The sequence below is a fragment of the Anopheles bellator genome, chromosome X, assembly GCF_943735745.2.
Source record: "Anopheles bellator chromosome X, idAnoBellAS_SP24_06.2, whole genome shotgun sequence".
Taxonomy (NCBI): Eukaryota; Metazoa; Arthropoda; class Insecta; order Diptera; family Culicidae; genus Anopheles; species Anopheles bellator.
In genome coordinates this window covers 10,538,474-10,548,153 of record NC_071287.1, presented here as the reverse complement: position 1 = coordinate 10,548,153, position 9,680 = coordinate 10,538,474, and the positions used below count along the sequence as shown (strand labels likewise).

The window sequence follows — 9,680 nt, the reverse complement described above, 5'->3', positions numbered from 1 at the left end:
CACGTTTGCTTTAGTAATTTCTAATCTAATCTAATGACAAACCGTTCATAGCGCACCAATTAAGATTTCGTTTTGTTGTGTATGTTTTTCACGGGTTGTCGACAAATGTAGTTGTCACGGCTAGCAGTCGTCTGGTCTATCTATTGCAAAGGTACGGCGGTCTACAACCTTTAAGTTGGCAGTCTTGCGTCAAACGTCCTTTTGAGAGAAAGAATCACAACAAAATTGAGCTATCAAGATGCATCCCCTTGAATGGGTGTCAAGTTGCTTACAGTTTGTAAAATTTTCCCAGAACGTTGGCGATAATTGGGAGTTGGTCACTAGTGAATCCAAGGAAATTTATATTTGTTCGAAAAAAATGGTTCGATTCAAAGCAAACCCTCAAGTGCCCGGATCCAGAGCGGGATTCGCCGAGTTTGTCGGTATTGATCCCTCGCGCGCAACCGTTTCAATTGAAAAGGACGAACAGTTCTTGGTCGAATATCATGTTGTATACAGCGTGAGCTACCAGGTGCCAGTTTTGTACTTAAACATCCAAGATTCAAGTAAGATAAACACCTATCCTCACAGGAACATTAACTAACAGTACTTTTTTCAGGGGGCCAAATTATAGACTTGCAAACCGCGTGGTTGTTGCTGGAAACTTTGAAGGAGATCGGTTCAAAAGGGGCCTATTGTGCCCTAACGCAAATGGAGCATCCCATCCTTCAGCGGCCGTTCTTGTGCGTGCACCCATGCAAGACACACGAAATAATCGATAGCCTTCCTAGCAGCAAGCAGTCGATAGTAACTTTTCTGTCGACTTATGGCCCATTCGTAAAACTATATTTAGATGGGCAATATGCGTGTATTTGATAAAATGTAATTGAACAGTGAATAGCGTGAAATTGAGTAAACTACGGGCAGTAGAAGAGCGTAAGGAATGTTGGATCAAGAACGACAGTGGGTTTGTTTACTATGGAAGCAACAATTTGCGATTGTGGCACTACGCCACATTGTGTTTACATTACACACTCTAGATTGTCATCATGTTTGGTAGGGTTGATTCATTTTATGGTCGTTATTGCACCCTGCCTATTTGGTGTTATGTTTATTAGTCGAACTTTAAACTGTTATTACAATTAGTTCAATTTCAATTAGTGTCTTATGAAGGAAGTGGATTATTGTTGGACACGAATAGAAGAACAGCACAAAACAGTTTGGGGTCTGTGTTCCATGCTTGGGGTTACATACTTCAGTGCGGAGCAGTGCGATACAGCGCTAAATGTCAGGTCAAGTTCGATGCGCCTGCTTCGACAAAACAAATAAAGAGCGAACGGTAAATAATATTGCCAGTATGCTAGTACCGTTAGGCGAACAAACATTGCATTCTAACATTCCATTTCTGTACAAAGTGTATCCAGTGAGTGAACTACGTGGTTTTAAATAAAATAAACAAAAGGCAGCACACTTTGATACGTTTAGTTAGTTCAAATCGATTGTTGTGATACGGTCTTACTATTAATTGTATCCAAACGCGTGTATAGTAAATAGATTCCGCGTGTGTGTTGTTTTCCGTTTTTGTTGAGCGCACATCTTGCAAGTACAATGCAATCAGCCCACGAAACCTATCTTGGACTAGATTTAAGTACTCAAAAGGTATTAAGATTAAAAGGAAGAGATTAAGTAAAAGAGATCATTTTGCGAATTACAGCAAATATGTTTAACTTTTAATCCAATGGCTTGCAAATTATAACGCCCAGGGTTGGTGTTAAACGTGGACACGTACTCCACCGAGCTACATCATTATCACCAGATTCGTCTAGAGACAAGTCAATATTTAGAAAACATTTCATTCCTATCAGCGTTGTAAAGTTGAAAAGAGAACAACAATAGCGGTATTGCTTAAATCTCTGCACTGTAATCGGTTGTTTTATAATTGCGGGGCTTCGAGAATAATTTGATTAGATAATGGCTCCAGCACTATTTTCCTTAACAGCAAAAGTTAGACTTGATCCTATGGTCTGCATTTGCAACAATAGTTTTGATTGGTGAATAGAAGTTTTGGTGACAAAATCAATATGATATTCATTTTCAAAACAACTGAATGTCGAAAATCAGCTTATTTATAAGACGCTTGCGGCACTGATATACAAGAATGTTTTTAAATTCGGTTTATTTAAAAAATGATGAAATGCGATTATTACAAAACAGTTTCTTCTCACAATAATTCCTGTCGCAATCTAATGTGAGGTGCTGTAGGGTTCTGTTGCCCTTTGAACAATTATCTAACTAATGATACATGCACAATACTGTGTATTGTGGTTATTCTTATTTATTGTGGTTGTGGAATAGTGCAAAATGCTTAGAATTTTTTTTCTTTTTCTATAGCTGAAAGCGGTATTGCTTAACCACAAGCTCGAGGATGTGGCGCATGCGGAAGTCAAATTTGATTCGGATCTACCCGAATTTCGCACAAACGGAGGAGTTAATGCCGGAAGGAGTAAAAATGAGTAAACCTTTTCTGCCAGGCAGTAGTTTCGACATTCCTCTCAGTGAAAGCATTAGTAATTGATTGATTTTAGATTCTACGTACATCCGATAATGTGGATCAAAGCGGTAGATATGGTGCTGGATCGAATAGTCGTACAGGGAGCAGACCTCAGCACAGTGGTTGCGCTTAGCGGTTCTGCGCAACAGCATGGTTCACTGTTCTGGTCCCGGTCGGGAATTGAAACGCTACGCAACCTGGATGCTGACAAGTTTCTTCACTCCCAACTCGATGACTCGGCGTTCACCGTTCACCGAACCCCGATTTGGATGGACGGCACGACTGGTCAGCAATGCGAAGAAATGGAAGCAGCGGCAGGAGGGCGCGATAAGATGGTGGCAATAACTGGGTCAAAGTGCTACGAGCGGTTTACCGGGCCACAGATTCGAAAGATATTTCAGGAACGACCAGACTGCTACCGAAACACGGAAAGAATATCGCTGGTGAGCAGTTTTCTGGCTTCTATCTTTATTGGTGACATTGCCCCGATCGATTGCTCCGATGGGTCCGGCATGAACTTGTTGGATTTGTGGACGCAAGACTGGTCGGACGTCTGTCTGGCTGCGTGCGCACCCGGATTGCACGCGAAACTTGGCAAGCCTGTGTCAGCCGCCAGCATAATCGGGAGTGTGGGTCCATTTTTTGTGCAGCGATATAATTTTAATGCTGCATGTAAGGTGGTTACCTTCACGGGAGATAATCTGTCCGCTTTGGCCGGAATGAATGTCGGTCAGGACTGGCTAGCACTATCGTTAGGTACTAGTGATACTGTGATGATGAAGTTGGACACGCCGTCGCATTTATCTGAAGCGCACGTACTGGTGCATCCAACCGATATCGGTTTTATGGGGCTCCTTTGGTGCGTGTGTGAATGATTTGGTTTTAGCGGGATCAACTACTAATCAACAACAAACTTCAGTTTCAGGAACGGGTCCCTCGTACGAGATATTTTCAAGCGCGCCGAGGCCAACGATAGCTGGGATCACTTTAGTGAGCTACTCGATTCCACACCCCGAGGCAACTTTGGTAACCTGGCACTACATTTTACTTCGAAAGAGATTTTGCCACCGGTAAAAGGATCGCTGCGATGGAACAAAAGCTCGTGCCTAGAGAACGCCGAGCTGGCAAAGGGCGTCCTAAAATATAGTTCACCGCAGACCGAGATACGAGCGCTGGTGGAGGGACAAATGCTAACGAGGAAAGTATACGCCACGGCGATGGGATTTAGCTTTGGGGAAAACACGAAGATTCTTGCCACCGGTGGAGCGTCGGCCAACGTGTCGATTTTACAGGTCGTATCGGATGTGTTCAACGCGCCCGTATATACGCAGAAAACCACCGAAGCAGCGTTATTCGGGGCTGCGTATCGTGCGAAGTACGTGCTCAGCGTGGCCCGCTTGAAGGAAAATCCCGGCAGCGGCGGTAGAGTTCCTATGTCGTACTATGAATTCATCAGTGACCTGCGGCCCCACTCGATTACTCGGGTTTGCGATCCAAGCAAGGACTGCGAGGAAATCTACGGATCAATGGCAGATCGATACAAATCGATGGTCAGCTATATGCTTAAGCACCAGGAGTAATTGTTAGTAAGCGTTGGCGCTTCCTAGTAATGCTTTGCTATTTCTACTTAGTGACATTCCATATGAACCAACTACGAGCATTTTGAATTGCCTAGTACTTTTGTTACCTTCCAATAAAGAGCACTCTTACACATGGATCAAACGGGTAGCATGTTTTTGTGGAGGGTTGCAACGTTAGAACGCGTTTTTATAGTATATTTAGCTAACAGACACCATGCCAGGTTGTAACCGGAATCGTAAAAAATTATCTCGATCATCACTTACGGAGAACGGCTGACACAGTCGGTATTCGACATAACAGTGCTTGGGCATACACATGCGCATTTTTATGTGTTAGTAAAATGCCTGCGTTTCGGCAGCTAGAGCGTTACTAGTGCTAAGTTAATGCATTTAATTAATAAGAAGAGCATTGTGACGAGCGTAGGTTCAAAACACGATTAATGGCAATAACGGGGTTGTGGGTTGTGTGTGTTGTGTATAGTTCGGAGATTGATGTTGCACGTGGTATTCAGTATTTAATAGTATTGTTGACCGGGAATGATCGGCGCAATCCCATACACTTTTCACGGTCGATGAACAGCGCATCCACCTTCTGCTTCAAGTTGCTTTCTAGCTGCGACTTGGTTCGCAATAGCTGCTGATGCTGTGCTTCCGCTTCCTGCAGTTTACGATGTAGCGTTGCAATTGAATCCTGAATTGTGCATACCTCCTCCACCAGTCGCAAATGAGCGTTATCACTTGATTACGATGAAGTAAGTTACAAGTGAGAAAGAAAGAGAGAAAGAGAGAGAGAAAGATAGATAGAAAGAGAGCGAGAGAGCGAGAGAAAGAAAGAGAGAAGAGACAAATTGGTGCGTGGAAGCGTAACCATTTCAAGTTCTTCGACCCACAAGTATCCGCTCTATAGAAGTGCATCGCATCAGGATGCAATACTTACCGACACATCTCAATGCCAGGACGGTGAGCTCTAGCTTCTAAGCGCGTGTGAGCCACCTTCATCGGATTTGATTTGTCGTTGATCGCCTTGCGAAGCAGTTCAATGTGCTTTTCCACGTCGAATATTTCTTGCTGGGTCTGTAAGAGGTAAGACCATACACAGGGAAATATACCGGCTGATCCATATGCTCAATATTAGTTTGCTTTACTTTGTGCAGGTGCAGTTGCATTTTGCTCTTCGCTTCCAGCATCTCGGAGGCACGGTTGTTAAAGGCGTTATTTGTGTTGCTCCAGCAGTCCCACACCGAAGTGGCCACGGCGTTGATGAGGGATTCTGCATCGCTGCGCAGCTGGCAGGACTTTGCTCGTTCGGAATGCGAACTGTGGTAGAGAAATGGCTACCGTTAAATTGCGTGTATGCACAGAAACTACTGCTTACAATTACTTGTTTATTCTCGTGCTACTCGACCCAGACCAAGTGCCCGGAGTGCTCACGGTGGGATCGTATTTCTCAATGCCTCCGTAGTAGTTGATACCTCGGCTGTAGTTGTTGAGCTGCAAAGGGGAAAAACCAAACCAAACCAATCATACCAACATTACGGACGTTTGATTATGGACGTTCCAGGTTCGAACACGCGACATTCCCCGGGGGTCATCTTTTTACCTGGTGGCAGATGGAGTCGATACCAAGGGCCGATTCCTTGTGACTGACGTCGTCCTCGAGTGAATGTTGCGCTGCCCGGCAGTCGACCAGCTGGCGGGTGATTCTCGCCAGCAACTGTGTCAACTTCTCCTGGCACGATCGCAAGTTGTCAACCTCCACCAGGAGACTCTTTTCGACGTGGTCATGCACCAGCTCGATGCCTTTGCGCGACTCGCGGTTATACAAGCACTCTTGAGCGATGTGCAACGGTGGCTCCAGATCTTGCAGTGCTTTTTGCACATTGCGCTTGGTATCGGTGAGCTGGGCCGATTCAGCGATAAGCTTTTCGAGCTCGGTAGTAAGCTCGTTCCGCCAGAAAGTGATGTCGGTGATGCGCTCACCGAGTCGCCGAGCAGCGTCCCGTTGGCCCTGAGAAGTCTTTTCGTCTGTCTCACGCATCAACCTGACTGCCTCCGACCGGACCTTCTCCGAGTAGTTGCGGTTCTTGTCCGCATCGGCGTACGTCGACACGTTCGATGTTGTCCACTCGTTCGGCGTGTAGCGCGTGTACAGGGCTGAGCGCGCTGCGTGCTGCGGGTTGCGCTCGAAACCGGTCACAAGGTTCGGGAATGTAACAGGATCGGTGCACATCGCTGACGGTGAGTAGGAGGATGCCACCAGCTGGTTGGTAATGGGCTGCTCATGCAGCGGCGTCACTTCTACAGCTTCATACCCGATTGTTGGGCGCCACGGGTGCGAGCGGGCTGTTTGGTAGAACGTACCAGTCTTGGCCGGTGGCCCGGATATCTGTTCCATGCTATGCGTTGCATGCGTAGTTGAACTCCAAGGCTGTGGAAGGCATGCAAACGTGTGGTGGTATGTACTATGTACGTTCTAGGAATACCGCCAGTGCAACTTCACCCTTGTGTTACAAAGGAGAAACCGTACATAGGTTACACCAAGCGGTTTTTCTTTTAGGACAAGGCTAGTACGCCGAAAGAAAACAGTAATCGAAAAAATCGCTAATGGCCGAAAAACATGTTTCTGCTGGGTTTGCTCACGGTTCCAAGCATTCAAGCATCACGAAATATGTTCCCACCTTCTTCGTGCCCATTCTATACGGAATTCCATAAAACAAAGAAAACGGGCGAAGCGGAAAATGATTCAACAACGCTTTTCTAAACGTTACGCTCGTTGTTGGTTTTCGGTGGCATCTAATGCCATTGATGAAATCAATAATCTGGCGCGCAACTCTCCAAAGCATAGACGTGACCCCGTTTCCATTATTGAACTACTTGTTCTTCGCCTGTCAGAAATAACGAGTTGGTGCGTCGCGTGGGGAATTACCATGGTGACCACGGTGGTCGTTATTTGTGTGCGAGGTCGCTTTTCACCTTCGTAGCCTCTTCCTCAATCCATCACCGACAGCGCCTAGAGGACGGCAGGGACGATTGCAAATTCAATATCCGCGGCTGGTTGATAATAGTCGTTACTCTTTACAGGCTGCGTGGTAGGGTATTGACAAAATAACACTTTCCTCCCTGCCGCCGTTCGACTCGAGAACATTCACACAATGGATGGCTGCAGTGGGAGTTCAAGATGTAGCGTACTTGGTTCGAAGTGACCCTGGAACTGATCCAGTTACGGGTTGCAAAAATTTTATGCTATACTACAGGGAGTAGAAAGAATTGGGACGAATCATTCGTGATTCGGGAGTTGGAGAGCCGTTTCGGCTGCGTACGTACGGGCACGTTTTATTTACGAACGCTCGTACTTCCGCTCAGCGTGTGGTGCGGCGATTTAAGGCTAGTTCGAATGAGGAAAAAAATAACTTGGTTACTTGCACTTCGTAGGCCATTGCAGGAGGTTGATCGATGAAGAATTGGTGAACACTTCTGTCTTAGCTTGTCACTTCGCTACCAGCCAACTCACAAACTGGGCCACGATACGAAGTTGTTGGTAAACGGTGGATGTCTGAAGAGCAACCAAAGGCTAGAATGATTACTATCACATCATATTACTAGGACCGCTACAGCCGGCACACTGAACGCACTTTTGTACGTTCGGACTGCTCATCTAAGCATTCGTAAGCGGGCGCGCGTTTGTCGGCCGATCCTAGTCTTCCCTTTCTTATTAGGGCGCTCGGCCCGGCACTACACAAGCAGAGTACACTAGCACCTCATATTTCTTTGCCGGGTTTTGGATAGCTTCAGGGTGTGGACCAGAGGTTTATCTTTTTGACCACTGGCTGTCGCGTCCTGCTGAGTGGGTATGTTGCTGGAATACGAAACGTCTTTGTCTCCGCAGTGATGTTCGCAATTGAAAAATTCTTTTCCTAGCTCGAGTATGGCCGTTGTTGGAATAAAACGTTTACCCGTTCGGACCTATCAGGCGACCATATTCTCGTCGCAGCCCTACCGAACCGACCAAGGGTGAAGCTAGAACTGTAACTTCCGTTCCATCGGAGCGATGCGCAGCAATAGTAGTCGTTACCCTGAAACAGCTAAATCGATCTTGTTGGATAGCAACACAAGGCTGACAAGGCTGGAACGGAAGCGTGGAGCACGACGACCAACCGACGACCCGTGCCGCTGCAGCATAGTACCATTGGTTTCGTATGTACAGGTATGCAAGAGCCACCACAACTACATTTTATTTCCTTCCAATTTCGTGTGTATGTGTGTCTGATTATTCTAGTGTATGGATGATTCGGAAACTAGTTTTGATTGTTTATACTGGTGCTCGTAAGAGACGAATGTTAGGCCATTATAGCTCAAAGCCTGTATAATACACAAGAAAAAAAATATACTGGTGCTCGTGAACGACTAATCCAAGTGCGCCAGGAATGCTGAAGATCCTTGGCTCCCGAGCGAATAGAGTGACGAGCGGAAGGTGCAATAAACAGCCTATCCAGGGCAACTCTCGCCGAATGTTGGCCTAACGAACTGAATTGCAGCCATGTACAGCGATGTGTACCCAGCAACAGGATCAGGCAAGTTTGTATAATCCATACTTCCAAGGAAAATTGTGTAGTTTCCCCAATATTTTACAGCGACAGTCGTAGCCGATGGTATACACGTGATCGACGGGCCGTGCAGACACAAACCTACCACATGTTCTGTACCTCTTGCGTGTAGTGTGGAACCAAAGGCAGACAGTCAGCTGTCTGTAGCGAGTGACTTTCTCCAACAGTATAGTAAATATGGTAACAGATACACGTACTTCGAGTGTACTTCCTCAATTTTGCAATTTTGTGGCGGCACGAGGTTTACTTAGTCTAGGTTGGAGTAATGGACCCACAGTCTGCAATGCTAGCGGAATAATCATTGTTGGGGCCAGTATTTCGATAAAGTAAAATGGCACCATTCGTGGGCATCTTCTAGGCGTCGCGCCTCGAAGTGGACTGGGTTAAGGTTCAAAATCTGGATGCACCAAAGGACTTCCCCAATTCCCACCCATTCCCATGGCGAAGTAGTACACGCCGATTATTCGTTTTCTTTCGCTCCGCATCCTTTCGCCGTATCAAACACTCACCAATGGGACGCTGGACTTTCGGGACGAGTGCATGAACGTTTCGGCGTGCATTGCCTGCGAGGAGACCGGCGATCGCGGCCCTGGTTCATCGTAATCGTTCGCACCCTCCCAGCAGAGCATTCGGATCCACCGCACACAGGACGAAAGGACACACACACAGAACTACAGAAACTGGTACTCCAACCGCGGGGCGTAGCGGGTTTGGATAGAAGCGTAGATCGAGTCGCACACGTGACGATGTGTGGCAAACAGGTAATGGTGCACGGTTCGCAGGCTAACGTCACTTCACGACCTCCCGTTGGTGACTCGGTTTGTGTTTACTCAGCCCTGGCTGGTTCTCAAATGCTCCGGCTGGAACACCTGGCATGACCAGTTTGACTCGACTCGATTCGACGTTGCTCTCAGTAGTCTCCAAGAGGAAGCTCCCGTCGTTCTCGCGGCAACTTCGGGAATTGCC

At 46.7% G+C, this 9,680-nt stretch overlaps 2 protein-coding genes across 2 annotated transcripts; one reads left to right on the top strand and one right to left on the bottom strand.

Annotated features, from left to right (window-relative positions):
- Nucleotides 1-851: 851 nt before the first annotated feature.
- LOC131214035 (xylulose kinase) lies at nucleotides 852-4,474 on the top strand. Its single transcript, XM_058208367.1, has 4 exons — nucleotides 852-1,638; nucleotides 2,371-2,492; nucleotides 2,565-3,389; nucleotides 3,450-4,474. Exons 1-4 carry the CDS (start codon nucleotides 1,588-1,590, stop codon nucleotides 4,108-4,110), a joined length of 1,659 nt encoding a protein of 552 aa, XP_058064350.1. The 5' UTR covers nucleotides 852-1,587; the 3' UTR covers nucleotides 4,111-4,474.
- Nucleotides 4,475-4,618: 144 nt separating this feature from the next.
- On the bottom strand, nucleotides 4,619-9,343 carry LOC131213668 (tektin-3-like). The gene is made up of 6 exons (XM_058207763.1): nucleotides 9,224-9,343; nucleotides 5,711-6,538; nucleotides 5,492-5,601; nucleotides 5,256-5,427; nucleotides 5,048-5,184; nucleotides 4,619-4,847 (listed from the first exon to the last, which is right to left on the bottom strand). Exons 1-6 carry the CDS (start codon nucleotides 9,341-9,343, stop codon nucleotides 4,619-4,621), a joined length of 1,596 nt encoding a protein of 531 aa, XP_058063746.1.
- Nucleotides 9,344-9,680: the final 337 nt, after the last annotated feature.